The sequence below is a fragment of the Panthera pardus genome, unplaced genomic scaffold, assembly GCF_024362965.1.
Source record: "Panthera pardus isolate Hobbes unplaced genomic scaffold, ASM2436296v1 HiC_scaffold_16, whole genome shotgun sequence".
Classification (NCBI taxonomy): domain Eukaryota; kingdom Metazoa; phylum Chordata; class Mammalia; order Carnivora; family Felidae; genus Panthera; species Panthera pardus.
The window spans coordinates 125,268,679-125,286,854 of NW_026526721.1; the positions used below are offsets into that span (position 1 = coordinate 125,268,679).

At 37.7% G+C, this 18,176-nt stretch overlaps 1 protein-coding gene across 3 annotated transcripts in view; it reads right to left on the bottom strand.

Annotated features, from left to right (window-relative positions):
- Positions 1-1,262: 1,262 nt before the first annotated feature.
- SLC35G2 (solute carrier family 35 member G2) overlaps positions 1,263-18,176 on the bottom strand; it is a 44,003-nt gene continuing 27,089 nt past the window's right edge. For all 3 annotated transcript variants that reach the window (XM_053903788.1, XM_019437326.2, XM_053903789.1), the window contains one exon: positions 1,263-2,707. In XM_053903788.1, coding sequence (XP_053759763.1) covers positions 1,451-2,689 — 1,239 coding nt within the window. In that variant the 5' untranslated portion in view covers positions 2,690-2,707 and the 3' untranslated portion in view covers positions 1,263-1,450. The remainder of the gene's footprint in view (positions 2,708-18,176) is intronic.

An 18,176-nucleotide genomic window follows, 5' to 3' on the forward strand; every position in this document is an offset into this window, starting at 1 on the left:
ACCGCTGGGGTAACAATGACAGAAACTGCAAACAAATAGAAAGGTGGAAATCCTTTCTCCCCTTCTGTCCTCCAGTCTCCCTTTAATGCCTTTTATTGGTGGGACCTAGTGAGACACCAGCTGGCACAGGAAAAATGTTCTTTGCAGGGTCTGAGCCATTGCATCACAGAGGAAAGTACAGAAGGGTGAATCTGGAGCTAAGATACCTCAATAACAATATCTTAATAACCATATTAACATTTGTTGTGCTAAATTAGTAAAAATTGCCCAAATTAGACCCAAATTAATACTTTTACAGACTTGTATGTTTTTATACTTGTATGCTTATATGCTTTTACAGACTTGTATGCCCCTCTGAAAAGAATTTCAAGTTACCATGTTATAACAATTTTCTGCTATACTGTGATTCCTGTTACTGTCTTTAGTAAAGAGTACCTTTACGGCAGCTCACATATGTACTTGCTACAAAATCATAAACAAGGACAGTTTTGGAAAAGATTTGTAAAACTGAGGATAAATAGACCCTGCCCCCACATTACGTCTCCCACAATTAGGCACAAAAAGGCATAGACCAAGTAGAGCTGTCAAGAATCCAGTCTTCTCCCTACTTCCATTTTGTATGCATTACTTAATGTAGCCTTAGCAAAGAGAAGACAAATTTCCTATTTGAAAGTAGGACAACCACTATGGTCATTGAAAAAGCAACACTATTCCTTTGTTCCCTCTTTCTTGCCTCAACTCAAGCTTCCTTACCCAACCCAATCACCCCTAGTTTTCTTTTTTCTTTAAATGTTTTTTTTTTTCCAAATGTATATTTATTTTTGAGAGATCTCAAGCAGGGGAAGGGCAGAGAGAGGGAGACAGAAGATCTGAAGCAGACTCTGTGCTGACAGTGGTGAGTCTGATGTGGGGCTCAAACCCACAAACCATGAGATCATGACCTGAGCCAAAGTCAGACACTCAACCAACAGAGCCACCCAGGCACCCCTCACCTCTAGTTTTCTAATATAAATAGGTGACAAAACAGGGCTTGGTATTAAGCATTTTACCTTATTGTGTACTTTTCAAAAATGAATATTTTTGAATATTGAAGGATTTTTGTTGAACACTTGTAGAACATTGGGCATGAACATTTTTTTAGGACAACAGACGTTCCATTCAAAAGGGGTCATTTCCTCAAGTCTTCTGTTCTTTAGTGATGAAAGTTAACATTCTCCTACCACAATTACCTTTTGTTAATAACAGTAAAGACACTGGGTTCATGATGTTTCACATATTTATTAATATTTGTTTTTGAATATATTAGACTAGAATTTTCTACATCTGCATATATTAATTATATATTATATAGCACTCTGTCACTTATACAACACAAAACATTTATAGGTAAACATTAAAATGGCAGTGTACCTATGAATAAGTGAATGTTAACAAAATAATAATCAAGTCTTCACTTGATGGGAGAGTCTAGGATTTCCTGATAATCCTGCCTTCTTAAATTCCTCCAATAAAGTTTATAACCAGCAAGGACAAAAACACTAATCATAATGATTACCCCTCCAAAAACATCATAGACACTAGGAAATATGTGTAACACTAGAAGCTGCAAGACCATAGCTACTACAATCTCCAGGTGTTGCACTGTGCTGACCAAAGCTGGATGGAATTTGTCCAAGGCATAATAAACTCCTAAGAATGCTGCAGTAGAACAGACACATATGGCAATGAGATAACTCCAGGTTTCTCCATCTAATGGGATGATGGGTTCTTGAAGAACAAACATAGTAGATATTCCCCAGATTGTCCCAGTCCAACCAAAGGTAAATAGTGCAGTCCACATGCTAATCTTCTCTTTAATGGATCTGTATACTATCATGGAAAGAGCAGTGGTCAGTCCAGCCATCACAGTCATAGTATACCCAAAGGCTTCTTTCCAGGCATTTAACAAAGAATTGTCTTCATCAACAATGTTGGGGATCATGACAAGACAAACACCTAAGATGCTGCAAACAACAGTAGCCATGTCAACATAAGCCATTTTCTCATCCACAAGTAAAAAAGCTAAAATGGCACTGAAGACTGTGGTTGTGGCTCTCCACATAGTGGTCCCATTGCTGGGAGGAACTATTGAAAATGATGTATAAGCACAGGTGATAGAAATGACATTGCATACACCATAAAAGAAGAGTCGTAATCTGTATCCACTGGGTCCAAAGGGCGCCTCCTGGTAGTAACACACAACTAACACAGACAAGACCTGCAAGACAGAACGGATAAAAATCAGTTCTAGAGATGGAACTTTAGAACGGTCAGAAACAAGCCTAGTGATAAGAGCTACACATCCATGAGCCAAAGCAGATCCAAACAGCACTATCCACATTTTTCTGGATTGAAAAATGTTTTTTTCTGCAAAGCTCTGGAACTGTCCAATATCATCCGTCATTGGGTCTTCCGTTGGTGGAGGTCGAGTATCCATGGTTCCAAAGAAAGTTCTTCCTTTTCTTTTCATTTCACTCAGTAGGCCTTTCTTTGGATTTTCTTCCATAAAATTTCCATAGTCTTCATTGATTTCTTCATATCCATCATCCCCAGGCTGGGGATAATGAGAAGTATATTTCACCATCACAGTGTTGGGATGTATTTTCACCCGTTTTTTAACTGGATATTTTTTGGAGGGAGAAGTATCCATTTCTTCAGATAAGCAATTCTATTTAAGAAAAAAAAAAGACAAATGTACATATTCATTCAGTGGAAATTTAATTTTAATTTCTATTATAATCATACACACCAATTTAGTAATAGAAAGTAGAGGTTGTTAGCAGGAGTTTTTAAAAAAAGTAATAGGAAGAGAAGATCTGGCTGTGCCTTATCAGATGTAAGAGGCCCAATGAAATTGTCTGCACTTTTTTCACTTTTATTCTATGTCTGCCCCTATTTCTCATTCTGCTTATTCTTTGTCTCGTGCAGCCCATTGCTTATCTTTACACCTCAAACAACTGATATTTTCCCATCTTTTCGTTCCTATGTGTTTCTCCACTCATCCAATAAGAAAAACACAGAAAAGTAAATAACAACTTAGATAAAATCTTTCCTTTCTACTGTGTTCCTTGTCTATTATAAATTTTAAGTGGATAAGTCCAATGTTTTTTGAATAATCCCTTCTGTATAATATCACATTTACCTCTATATTACTAATTATAGTCTTTTAGACATTTATTCTGGGCTCCCCATACATATTTAGATAGACAAAAATTAGAAAATTAATAAAATGGGGGTGCCTGGGTGGCTTGGTCAGTTAAACATCTTACTCTTGACCTCAGCTCAGATCTTGATCTAGGGATTATGAGTTCAAGCCCCACAATGGTCTCCGTGCTAGGTGTGGAGGCTACTTAAAAAATAATAGATAAATAAATAAACAAACAAACAAATAAATAAGTGGCTTTAGTGACAGTCATGCATTGTTGGTGTGTATTACATCTCTGATGAGCAATTGGTTAATATGTATTAAGATTTTGACTGAAACTACTCTTTAACTCAGCAATATCACTTCTTTTTTTTTTAAAGGAGCTTCAAGGTTTGTTGTTTTTTTTTTTTTGTTCACTGTTTATTTATTTATTTTTGAGAGAGCACAAGTGGGGAGAGGGGCAGAGAGAGAAAGGAAGACAGAGAATCTGAAGCAGGCTCCAGGCTCTGAGCTGTCAGCATAGAGCCCAATACGGGGCTCGAACCCATGAACTGTGAGATCACGACCTGAGTCAAAGTTAGACACTTAACCAACTGAGCCACCCAGGCACCCCTCAGCAATATCACTTCTAAGATTTTATCCTGAAGAATTGACCACAAGATGCTTTTTATCTTATGTGTTTAAAAAAAGGAAAAATAATACATTTTTATATGTGCTTATATAACATACAGGAATTATGGAAAGATACAAAGTAAACTAACAATAATTAGGGTAGAACAAGGAACAAGAATGGAGGAAAACATTTTTACTGTATACTTTTTTGTATTTTTATTTTTGAATCACAATAGTGTTCAAAAAATTAGATTACAAACTAAAACAAAATGTTCTGCTATTTTAGAAAAAGAGCATACAAAAAATTATGGAAAAAAATGTATGAATAGGAGGGTTCATTGTAGCTTACCCCAATGTCCCTTCATAAATTAAAATACTATGCTATACATCCATTAAAAACAAGACAGATCTTTATTGACACTGAAAGATGTCCATGACATTTTGTTGAGTAGGAAAAAAGCTTGTTGTAAGGAGTAAATGAGATAATGCATATAAAAAATTTGGCACAGTGCAGGCACATCATGAATCCTCAATAAATGTTGACAAGAATTCAGTTTCCTTTTACCTATAATTAACTCTCTTAAAACACTAGGTATCTTCTACATTGTTTCTTTCCTCAAGACTTGTATCTGTTCACTCAGTTCTCTTTTCTGTTCATTCTCTCTCTCTTTTTCTAAGAACAATTTCCTATTTCCTTCCCAATGATTTCTCCCTTCTAAAAAAAAAAAAAAGAAAGAAAGAAAAGAAACCTTTTTATTTTTTTGTCCTTATAACATACTCCCTGTCCTTGCCAAAAACTCACCAGTTCCAGGATCTTAAACCATGGTCTAGAAATCAAATCCTATTTTGTTCTTTGACACCATCTGGGTAGCCAACTGTTTCATTCCTCTTTACTCTTTTCTCTTCTAAACAACACCATCTTCAGTTGGAAGAAGTCATTTTAAAAAACACCACCTGTACATCCAAGTTTTTCACTTTCCTAGCCTGGACCTCCCACTTACAGTCATTCCTGCATATTGCTATCAAGCCAATATGATGTTCTTTTCTTCCAACTTTTTTTAAAATTTATTTTGAGAGAGAGAGAGAGAGAAAGAGAGAGAGCACACACAAGTGGGGGAGGGGCAGAGAGAGAGAGGGAGGGAAAGAGAATCCCAAGCAGGCTCCACACTGCCAGCGCAGAGACCACTGTGGGGCTCGAACTCATGAATTGTGAGATCATGACCCAAACCAAAGTGAAGAGCCAGACGCTTAACCAACTGAGCCACCCAGGTATTCCTTTTTTCTTCCAACTTTTATCATGTTGTGACTTCAGCTTCAATAATCCCAAATTGAATAGTCTTCATCTCCCACATAGATTTTCCTTCCCTAACCTCCTCATTTTTGTTTGCGATACCACCATTTCTCCGGTTCCCCAAACTAGAAACCAGGGAATACTCTCAATTATCCTTTTTGCTGTTATGCTTCCATTTGGTCATCAATCTTACTGTTCTTGTCTTTGAAATATTTCTGATTTTTCCTTTCTTCTCCAATTCCATTTTACCTTTGTGATTCTGGATCAGGTTATTGTGAATTCCTATCTAGAATATTGCAACAGCATCCTAACTAGACCCCTTAAATCCTAACCCTTCTCCCTTAAAATCCGTCTATATTATACCACTGCCACTTTAGTCTGTCTTTAAAAGATTCAAAACAAAACAAAAATTTCCCTTAAGCTTTCCCCACTTAAGAACCTACAGTGATTTTTTTTTTCCTGGCTACCTCACTGAATCTCAACTCTTTTGCTTGGCTCTCCAGACCCTACCTCATCTAGCCCCTATCAGTACTTGACTCCTTAACACACATACTGCTGTGATCAGTCCAGTGCCCTCCCTGACCTCACTCCCTACATGTACATGTCTAAGTCTTTATACTCATGAGTTTCCTCTGCTCCAACTTTCTAAACACTGCTCATTTTTTAAGAAGGGCCAGTCCAAATTTTGCCTTTTAGAAACAAGCCTTCCCTGGTCACTCTAGCCTCTTATTTTTTTCCTTTCTTGTTTAACATCTGCAGTAGTTCTTCTAATTTTTGTAATCTAATCATTTTATTATTTAGTTGTCTCAACTCGGTGGCATTTCATCTCCAGCTACTGTACTCAAATTTCTATCTTAAAATCTCCTTTCCTTGCGGGGCACCTGGGTGACTCAGTAGGTTAAGCGTCCAACTTCGGCTGAGGCCATGATCTCACAGTTTGTGAGTTCGAGCTCTGTGTCAGGCTCTGTGCTGACAGCTCAGAGAGAGGAGCCTGGTTCGGATTCTGTGTCTCCCTCTCTGTTCCTTCCCACGCGCACCCTGTCAAAAATAAAGATAAAAAAAAGATTTTTTTAAATCTCTTTTCCTTGCTAGTCAGCAAGTATCTTGATGACATCTCTGTTAGAACGCATAACTTCTCATGTGCTATCCATTGTTAAAGTTTTGTCTTATATCCATTAAAAACTTTCCCGTTCCCATTGCAGGCCAGATTTATAGCTCCAGGGGCACGGACAGGGAGAGAATGTGTTCTGCCATTTTGCTCCTTCTCCCATTCCCTCCCTTTGGAGTCTGTGGGACGGTGGTGACTCTGCCTCTGGGACACCTCTTCCATCTCCCTATTCTAGGCTCTAGCTCCCCTGGTATATTGGCACAGGGAGAAAGGAAAAGGAAAAGAACACATGTTTTATATTGGCTCCAGTTTTGTGGCTTTTTGATGTATAAACTTGGCTGTGCCGAACTACATTCCCTAGTTATTTAATCGAAACTAATCTGGGTGTTGCTGTAAAGGTATTTTGCAGATGTGAGAAAAATCCCTAATCAGTGACTTTAAGCTAATCAAAAGAAAGTGTACTCTGTATGGGCCTGACCTGATTGGGTGAGCCCTTTAAAACAGGGCTTAGGCTTTTCTTGGGTTTGGATATTCCAAATATTTAACTCCCTTAGGGTTACAGCCTACTCTCGATCTTCTTTCCTCATTGCCAGTGGGCAAAGCTTCAGCCTGTGCTCATGGGATTCCAACATGTTCTTGATCTTCTCTTCCTGACTGCCTGCCCTACAGACTTCAGACTTGTTTATCCAGTCCCCACAATTATATTAGCCAATTCCTTGTAATAAATCTCTTACTGATTCTGAGTCTCAGGTTGAACCCTGATTCTGACAACATGTTGGAATTCATTCTTTGATTGTTGTCTTTGTTTCTCTGTTAGCTCTGATAGGTCACTGATACTTTCTAGGTTGTAGGTATCCAAATTCAGGCTATCCTGGGGAAATTTTGTAGGGCCTCCCCAGTGCATAAATCCCTGATGTGACAGCACCTCCTCCCCTAGGGCTTATGGCCCACAGATTTTTGCTGCTAGGTCCTCTTCCCTGGAGGACATCTCTCTTGGGCAGGCACCAACAGTATTTACCAGAAACACATACCCTTACCACTCAGTGGAGTGTGCCGCTGTCCCCTTCTCTCCAACTTTATTTCTCTTCATTCAAACAAGCAAAGGGCAAATTAAAATGTGCTATCTAAGCAGACTTAGAAATGGAGAATGAGAAGGCACACTCAATCATCATACATAACGATCTGGTAACCTTTACCCTCAGTCAGCTATAAGAGGGGACTTGCCTCTCCTTTCTCCCATTAGGAAAAAGCATAACGTTTTTCTTAAACCAAAGACCATAAAGATAATATGATCCCTGTGACAGATAGTATTTTTCAAAAAGAACCACAAATCTAGTATCTCCTATATTACATGTTTGGTTGTGTTTTGTTTTTTTTTTAATGTGAATTTGACATTATTAAATAGAGAGGTAGGGTCTATATCTCCTCCCATTAAAAGTAGGTAGGCTTCCGTGACTGTTTCAACCAATAGAGTATGGCACAAGTGGCATATTGTGACTTCTGAGGTGAGGTCATAAGAAGTGAAACCGCTATGCCTTCCTCTGGTAGCTCTGAGGCTACCAAGGTGTGAGGATGCTCAAACTAGCCCATGTAGAGAAACCATATAGAATGGTTCTGAAACTATATAAAGAGAGAGAAATGCCTGGCCACGCCCCAGCCCCCAGCTGCTCTAACCCCTTGCTGTTCCAACTGTAGCCACCCATCTGATTTCAAGTATATAAGAGACCTTGAGTCAGAATCTCCCTGCCAAGTACTTTCCAAATTCCTGATCTACAGAAACTATGACAGATAATAAAATGATTGTTGTTTAAGTTACTCAGCTTTGGAGTGATTTGTTACCTGTGGTAGATACCTGGAATACCAGTTATCCAGTGCCTTCCCCAGTATTTTAAGGCACGGGAAGGAGTAGGGATCTCAGTGATAATTAAAGGAAAGGACTCTTATATCTGGCCCTAACTGATGGACTTTCAAAAGTGGAGCATTTTGCCCTCCATTGTAAGATCATGGACACTAATTCCAAGATAAAAGTTTTATTCTACATCTTATTAGGCATACATTAGTGTATTTAACCTTAGTCCACCTGCATACTTTAAACTATTATTCACGTGGTGAAATTTTTGTTCATTTCTATTCATGAATTAGTTTATGACAGATATATTACTGGTATCTGTCAACACTATTAAATTTATATTGTGTCCCACTGATTCAAAAACCATCTTATAGGGGTGCCTGGGTGGCTCAGTCAGTTAAGTGTCCGACTTGATTTTGGCTCAGGTCATGATCTCACAGCTCATGGGATTGAGCCCCACACTGACAGTGTGGAGCCTGCCTGGGATTCTCTTTCTCCTTCTCTCTCTGCCTATCCCCCGGGTGCATGGGAGCTCGCTCTCTCTCTCTCTCTCTCTCTTCCTTTCTCTCTCAAAATAAATAAACAGTTTTTAAAAAATACAAAAGCCATCTTATACTAAAGAGATACATAATAATCTTCTTCAGTCTCTCTAGTTTTGATTTAATTATAGTTTTCATAAAAAACAGTTCTTGAAAAGAACCTGAAATCCTGACTAGTTCTTACATTTTTGCACATGTAAGTCAACATGTATTCACTTCAATCAATATTAATTGAGGTACCATAAATTCAGCATCATGCTAGGCTCTATAAATATAAAGATAAAATAGGCATGGTTCCTGCACTCAGAGAGCTCATAGACTAGTGGAAGAGACAAGTAAAGTCAAATTTATTATTTTAATAAGTTAATAATGCAAGCAACTATATGAAGTTCAGGGAGAGGCTGGAGCACATACAAAGGGCATCTAACCCAGATAAAGGGGAATCTTAGCAAGTTTCCAGGTGAAAAGGATACCTGAATTGGGACTTTATGCATATGTGACAATTCGTCAAGTAAAAAGGAGGAGAAAAAAATTTTTTTCTAGAGATAAGAAATTTAAAAGTCAGAAAAGTTGTTTTTTAGTTCTGGCTCTGCCACCAACTAAAGTAATAATTATTCTATTTCAAGAGAAAGAGTTTTAGATGGTAATCATTGGGATCTTTTGATTCAACTCTCTTTAAAATCAGTTTGTGTTTTTTTAAATGTTTATTGATTGATTGATTGATTGATTGACAGAGAGAAAGACAATCCCAAGCAGGCTCTGTGCTGTTAGTGCAGAGCCTGACACAAGGCTAAAATGCTTGACACAAATGGATTAAAAGGATGCACAGTTTGGTGTCTGCTTGAACAATGGGTACAAATCAGTGTGGTCAGCCTGAAACCAATATTTTTTTCCCTAAGAGGCTCTGTTTCCTAAGCTACATTCCACAACATAAGGCCCATGATTAATTCTCTCCCAAGGTTGAGAAAATTAACACTGACATCCCTATTGTCTTGGTAGGAATCCTTGGGTCAATACCCTTATTATACTTTAAGCAAATGCTACTTGGTAGTGAGAGTTTCTTTCTTTAGTGACCAGACTGATCCCTACAGTGGTAAAAAGTATTAGCTATAAAACTGGCAACTACAATTTGATTATAATATTAGTGGTATAAATGTAGGTACTAATGTAACATTTGACACATATGAATAAAATTGGCTTTTAAATAAACAAAAAGAACTAATAGGTTAGTACCTTAAACCTGAGCAGCCTCACCCTACAATAGCTTATTAACCCAATTTGCTTTGACAGTCTTGCCCCTGAGTGAAAATGATCACCTAACTGATCACCTAAAAGGGAGGACACAACAACTACCTTTCCAGGATATCGTGAGACATTAGGACATGCACAGGTTCTGTGCTGTTAAATATACCTCCTGAGAGAAGCCATTCCTCCCTCCAAAATGATGATGGGGGCCCATGTTCTGAGGCCCCAAAGGCTGTCAGCATGATTCTACCCATCCTTAGGCTGAACCCTGGCTGGCATAACTCTTAACACCGCTCTTTGAATAAGGATTCTTCTCCCTTCCCCACTGCAATTCCTAAAGGTCAGGGTGGCTAGAGGCAGCATTTAAGTTTGCTTGTAATTTATTAATACTCCTTGAGCCTGCACCTTTGTGTGCAAAGGCACACTGCTTTAGAGAAAAAAGAACTTGCTTCTAAACTCCCATCTCTCAAACTAGAAAATCACTTCTTAAACTAATAGAGTTTGAGAGACAAGAATATTGATAATAAGTGCAAAATAACAGAGTAGAAGATAAAGGACATGCCTTTTCTTGCATCAGGCACACTTAGGAAGTGAAGAATTTATCAGAAGTAATTGCCTTTCTTATAAGGTGTGATAATATTCATGTTGCATGTAAGTAGCAAATAATAAAATCAAATCATGAAACTGAACAGTTTATGAAGATGTAAAATAGGGCCTACAGGAAAAGTTAATTGTATAAGACTTCAATCAAATACTCAGGTTATATAGGAGCCCACCATAGGCAAATTTGACAGAAGAATAAATAATAAAAGAGGAGACATATAGTCTCCTATAGTATAGACATATACTACAGTCATATAGTAGTCTCCTATGGTGAACCAACTGAATATTACCTCTATAAAAATATAAAAGGAAATTTCTGGAGCAAATTCTGAAAATCAGATGTATTACTTAGGACATATATACTATATGTAGTGGCAGAACTTGTAATAAAAATATCACTCATATTGCAACAGTTTATTGCTTGACAAAAAAAAGTCCAACGACCTCTCACTTAGGAAAACAAAATATAAGGCAAATAATCATTTCCCCTTTTGTAATACTTAGATTAAAGCATCCTTGCAATGAGCTATCAGAAAGAGACTAAGAAGACAAAGAAAACCTTGATCTAGCCAGACACCACAACAATATTTCAGCGCTCTAACAGAAACAATCAAAATAGGATAAAAGCAAGAATGGAAAATCAAATAGAATAAAGAAAGGCAAAACTAATGGCTTTAAAATCTAGTGAAAACAGAAGGAAGAAGGAAAGGTGGAAGAAGTCAGTGACAGTAATAACATCAAGAGCCAGGTATACTGATATTTACATTTGTATAGATACCGTGCTAACACTAAACATGGGTTAACTCAGCTTTGAGAGGAAGTGAAACCTTAGGAGGTTTAGGAGTAGGGAAGCATTGAAGAAACAATTAAAAATTTGGAGAAAGCTAATGGCCTACCTCACTTTGAACTGAAAGAACTTAAAAGGAGGTAAAAGAAACTAATTTGGTAGACATTACTGAATACACTCCATGTGAAGGACACCAGGTAGGCTATGTGGCACAGAGCAGGTCAGTAGGTTCTATTGTCAAAAAGAATTTGTGCCAGAGGGTTGTTTAGAACTTTTTCACACAGTACCCAAAATTAGTCTCTCCTCCCTATTCTGCTCTCCTTTCCTCTTCCCAATTCCCTCCGTCTTCCCCTACTTTACATTCTCAATTTGACTCCTGTATCCCACAGGAGCCCTGTCTGACATTCTAGCCTGGAAGTAGCTGTTTTCATGCAAATAATCTCAAGAAAAATATTTATCTCATTGCCTTAATGACAAAGTATTATCACCATCAGGATCACATTCTGCTTTCATAGTAGACAAAACTATTTTCATTTTCTAAAAATCATAAGTTTTCTGATAGGTAATAGGAGTGATGATGACAAAATATCTGTATGGAAAGTAGGAGAAAAATCTCAATCACAAGACCACTTCTGCCACAGAGAATCCCACCCGAAAACTTGGCTTCTTGCCATCCAAACTAGTTGTACACATTTTCACTCCTTTGGGCCTTTTCCCTGTGCCACTTGGTACTCAGCCTCTGCCTCCTTTTGTCATTTTGTTCTCTTTGTGTATGACAATGTTAAGTTTTAAAAAGTAGTGGTTCCTGGGGCATCTGGGTGGCTCAGTCAGTTAAGCATCCAACTTCAGTTCAGGTCATGACCTCATGGTTCCTGAGTTCAAGCCCCGTGTCAGGCTCTGTGCTGACAGCTCAGAACCTGGAGCCTGCTTCAGATTCTGTGTCTCCCTCTCTTTGCCCCTCCCCCGTTTGCACTCTGTCTCTCTCTGTCTCTGTCTCTCTCTTTCTCGAAAATAAATAAAAGCATTAAAAATTTTTTTAACTTATAATTTAAAAAGGCAGGGGTGGGGCAGTGTGTGAGGGAGTTGTGGTTCCTCCTGTGTGGCTTGGAGGTGAGGGGGGAGGCAGTGCTAGGCACTGGTATTTTTTAAAACCTCCCTAGTTATCCGAATGTATAATTTCCTTGTGCAAGAACCACCTGAATAAATTATCCAAGGGCCCTTCTGGTTTTAAGATTTAACGAATGTGTTACTGCATAACTGAAGAAGACAGTAGCACAGGGCTAGAAAGTTACAACAAATCAAAACAAAACAGATAGTGAAGCCAGACTGCCTGGATTTGAATCTTAGCTACAGAACTTATTAAAATTATGACTTTCAGCAACTTGTTTTAACCTCTTTGCCTATTTCTTCTTCTGTAAAATTGCAATAATAATATTACCTCATAGGGTAGACTGAATATTAAATCAGTTAATACAAAAACTTGGTATCTGACATCGAGCAAGTGCTCAATTAATTTTAGTTTTTCTTTCACATTATTCTATCTGCCTGGAATGATCTGGTCCTCCTTTTTGTCCTTGTCTATCTGTTGAGTTCACATCTGTGCTTTAGTGGTTTGTCCAAGTGTTACTTCCTCCTTTGCAGTCTTCCTTGACCTCTCCCACCTTTGTGCCCTCACTATCCCTGCATTCATTTGTTTCTATCCTATCTTTCCCACCAGATGGTACACTTCTGGATAGCAGACTTTCATGCCATTTTATCCTAAGCTCCTAACACAGTAGCTGGCACATCCTGGCACTCAGTAAATATTTGTTGGCTGGAATGAAATGGATTTGGAAACCAAGAGGGAGACATGGAAAAGAATAGGGAATGATGTTAAGACTACTGACATCTCAAATAGCAAAAGCGAACTTGAGAAAGAAGAACAAAGCCGGAGATGTCATGCTCTCAGATTTCAAACTATAGTACAAAGCTACAGTAATCAAGACCCATATATGAATGGAATAGAAAAGAGATCCCAAAAATAAATCCACACATATATGGCCAATTAATCTATAACAAAGGACACAAGGGTATACAAGGGGGAAAGGCAGTGTCTTCAATAAATGGTAATGGGAAAATTGGACAGCTACATGCAAAAGAATGAAACTGGACCACTGTCTTACACCATATACAAAACCAAATTCAAAATGGATTAAAGACTTGAATGTAAGACCTGAAACCATAAAATTCCCAGAAGAAACCATAGGCAGTGAACTCTTTGACACTGGTCTTAGAAATATCTTTTTGGACTAGTCTTCTTAGGCAAGGGCAACAAAAGCTAAAATAAAGGGGATTACATCAAGCTAAAAAGCCTTTGTACAGCAAAGGAAAGCATTAACAAAACAAAATGGCAAACTCCTGATTCAGAGAAGACATTTACAAATCATACAACCTATAAGGGGTTAAAATCCAAAATATATAAAGAACTTATGCAACTTAATATTTTAAAAAATAGGTTGAAAAATGGGCACAGGACTTGAGTAGACATTTTTCCAAAGAAGACATACAGATAGAAAATAGGCACATGAAAAAATGCTCAACATCACTAATCATCAGTGAAATGCAAATCAAAACCATAATGAGATATCACTCATACAACCCACATATAATCAGATTAGCTATTATCAGGAATGCAAAAAACAGTAAGTGTTGGTGAGAATGTGGAGAAAAGGGAACCTCGAACACTGTTGGGAATGTAAATTGGTGCCACCACTATGGAAAAACGGTATGAAGATTCCTCAAAAAATTAAAAATATAACTACCATACAACCCAGCAATCCCACTTCTGGGTATTTATCTGTAGAAAACAAAAACACCAATCTATGTTCACTGCAGCATTACGTACAATAGCCAAAATATGGAAGTAACCTAAGTGCCCATTGATAGATGAATGGATAAAGATGTGGTATATATATATATATATATATATATATATATATATACATATACATATATATTTATGTATATGTAAATATATATATGGTGTGTATATATATATATATATATGGTGTGTATATATATATATATATATATATATACCACAGAATATGACTCAGCCATTCAAAAAGAATGGAATCTTACCATTTGTAAGACTGGACCTAGAGGGTATTATGTTAAGTGAAATAAGTCAGATAGAGAAAGACAAATATGATATGATTTCACAAATCTAAAGAACAAAACAAACCAAAACAAACAGATTCATAGATACAAGAAACAAACTGTTGGCTACCAGAGAGGGGAGGAGTTCGGGGTGGTAAAATAGGTAAAGAGTATTAAGAGAAACAAACTATTTTATTTATAAAATAAATAAGTCATGAGGATGAAAAATACAGCATAGGGAATATAATCAATAATATTATAATAACTTTGTATGGTGACAGATGGTGGCTAGACTTATTGAGAGGATCAACTTGTAATGTTTAAAAATATCAAACTGCTATGGTGTATACTTGAAACTAGTAGAATATTATATGTCAAATATACTTCAATAAAAAAAAAGGAAAAAAGACTACTGACATCTCTATAGGATCTCGTAGGCCCAGATATCCACTCAATCATTAATAGTCTTGGGTGACTGAAAGCCTTGCTTCCCTTGATAACACTACAGAAATTTTCCCTATTTTCTGCCTTTACCCTCTGTATTAGTGAGGGTTCTCCACAGAAACAGAATCAATAGGATGTGCATATACAGCCATATGTTGGAGAAATTGAAGGTTCAGTTCCAGACCATCCCAATAAAGCAAATACTGCTATAAAGCAAATCAAACAAATTTTTTGGTTTTCCCATGTGTATAAAACTAATGTTTACAGGCACCCTGGTGGTTCAGTCTGTTAAGTGCCCAACTCTTGATTTTGGCTCAGGTCATTACTTCATGGTCATGATCTCACATTTTTAAAAAATGTTTATTTGAAAGAGAGAGAGAGTGAGCAGGGGAGGTAGTGTCTCAGTGTTGATGGCTGCTGACAGATCAGATGGTGATTGCTGAAGTTTGGGATGTCTGGTGCAATTTCTTAAAATAAGATGACAATGAAGTTTGCTGCATCTGTTAACTCTCATTTAACAAATGATCTCTGTAGCACGTGATGCTGTTTGATAGCATTTTACCCACAGCAGAACTTCTTTCAAAATTGGAGTCATCCCCTCAAATGATCCAGAGACTAAGTTTATGTGATATTCCAAATCCTTTCTTGTCATTTCAACAATTTTCATGACATCTTCACCAGGAGTAGATACCATCTTAAGAAACCACTCCTCTGCTCATCTATAAGAAGCAACTCCTTAGCCATTCAAGTTTTATCATGAGATTGCAGCAACGCAATCTCATCTTCAGGCTCCACTTCTAGTTGTCTTGCTATTTCTACCACATCTGTGATCAACTTCCTCCACTAAAGTCTTGAAACCCTCAAAGTCATCCACAAGGGTTAGAATCAACTTCTTCCAAACTCCTGTTAATGTTATTTTGACCTCTTCCCATGAATCACCAATGTTCTTCTTTTTTATTTTTAGTTTATTTATTTATTTTTGAGAGACAGAGAGACAGCATAAGTGGGGGAGGAGCACAGAGAAGAGACAGAATCCCAAGCAGGCTCTGCACTGTCAGCATGAAGCTGTATGTGGGGCTCGAACTCACAAAATCGTGAGATCATGACCTGAGCCAAAACCAGGAGTCAGACGCTTAACCAACTGAGCCACCCAGACACTAATTTAAAAAATATTTTTAACACCAACAATGAAGCAACAGAAAGAGAAATTAAGCAATCAATCCCATTTACAATTGCACCAAAACCCATAAAATACCTAGGAATAAATCTAACCAAAGAGGTGAAAAATCTATACACTGAAAACTATAGGAAGCTTATGAAAGAAATTGAAGACACAAAAAAATGGAAAAAGATTCCATACTCCTGGATAGGAAAAACAAATGTCAATACTACCCAAAGCAATCCACATATTCAATGCAATCCCAATCAAACTTGCACCAGCATTCTTCTCAAAGCTAGAACAAATAATCCTAAAATTTGTATGGAACCAGAAGAGACGCTGAATAGCCAAAGTAATCTTGAAAAAGAAAACCAAAGCAGGAGGTATCACAATCCCGGATTTCAAGCTATACTACAAAGCTGTAATCATCAAGACAGTATGGTACTGGCACCAAAACAGACACTCAGATCGATGGAACAGAATAGAGAACCCAGAAATGGACCCACAAACGTATGGCCAACTAATCTTTGACAAAACAGTAAAGACTATCCAATGGAATAAAGACAGTCTCTTCAGCAAGTGGTGCTGGGAAACCTGGACAGCGACATGCAGAAGAATGAACCCGGACCACTTTCTTACACCATACACAAAAATAAACTCAAAATGGATGAAAGACCTAAATGTAAGACAGGAAGCCATCAAAATCCTCCAGGAGAAAGCGGGTAAAGACCTCTTTGATCTTGGCCGCAGCAACTTCTTACTCAACATGTCTCCAGAGGCAAGGGTAACAAAAGCAAAAATAAACTATTGGGACCCCATCAAAATAAAAAGCTTCTGCACAGCAAAGGAAACAACGAGCAAAACTAAAAGGCAACTGACAGAATGGGAGAAGATACTTGCAAACAACATATCAGATAAAGGGTTAGTATCCAAAATCTATAAAGAACTTATCAAACTCAACACCCAAAAAACAAAGAATCTAGTGAAGAAATGGGCAAAAGACATGAATGGACACTTCTCCAAGGAAGACATCCAGATGGCCAACCAACACATGAAAAAATGGTTAACAACACTCATCATCAGGAAAATACAAATCAAAACCACAATGGGATGCCACCTCACACCTGTCAGAATGGCTAACATTAACAACTCAGGCAACAACAGATGTTGGCAACGATGCGAAGAAAGGGGATCTCTTTTGCATTGCTGGTGGGAATGCAAGCTGTTGTAGCCACTCTGGAAAACAGTATGGAGGTTCATCAAAAAATTAAAAATAGAACTACCCTACGACCCAGCAAATGCACTACTAGGTATTTATCCAAGGGATACAGGATGCTGTTTCGAAGGGACACATGCACCCCAAAGTTTATAGCAGCACTATCAACAATAGCCAAAGTATGGAAAGAGCCCAGGTGTCCATCAATGGATGAATGGACAAAGAGGATGTGCTATATGTATACAATGGAGTATTACTCAGCCATCAAAGAGAATGAGATCTTGCCATTTGCAGCTGCATGGATGGAACTAGAGGGTATTATGCTAAGCGAAATCGGTCAGTCAGAGAAAGACAAATATCATATGACTTCACTCAATGAGAACTTTAAGACACAGAACAGATTAACATAAGGGAAGGGAAGCAAAAATAATATAAAAACAGGGAGGGGGGCAAAACATAAGAGACTCTTAAATATGGAGAACGAACAGAGGGTTACTGGAGGGGTTGTGGGAGGGGGGATAGGCTAAATGGGTAAGGGGCATTAAGGAATCTACTCCTGAAATCATTGTTGCACTATTATGCTAACTAATTTGGACGTAAATTTAAAAAAATAAAATTAAAAATATTTTTAAATTTATTTAATGAATGTTCTTAATGGTATCTAAAATGACATACCTTTGGGGTGCCTGGGTGGCTTAGTCATTAAGCATCTGACTTTGCCTCAGGTCATGATCTCACTGTTTGTGAGTTCAAGTCCCACATTAGGTGAGCATGTACCCCGCTTTGGCAAATCTTTTCCAGAAGGATTTCAATTTACTTTGCCCAGATCCACCAGAGAAATCTCTATGTATGTCATCTATAACCTTATGAAATGTATTCCTTAAATAATAAGACTTGAAAGTAAAAATTACTCCTTGATCCATGGGGTTCAAAGTGGATGTTGTGCTTTCTTTCACCGTACACAAAAATAAACTCAAAATGGATGAAACACCTCAATGTAA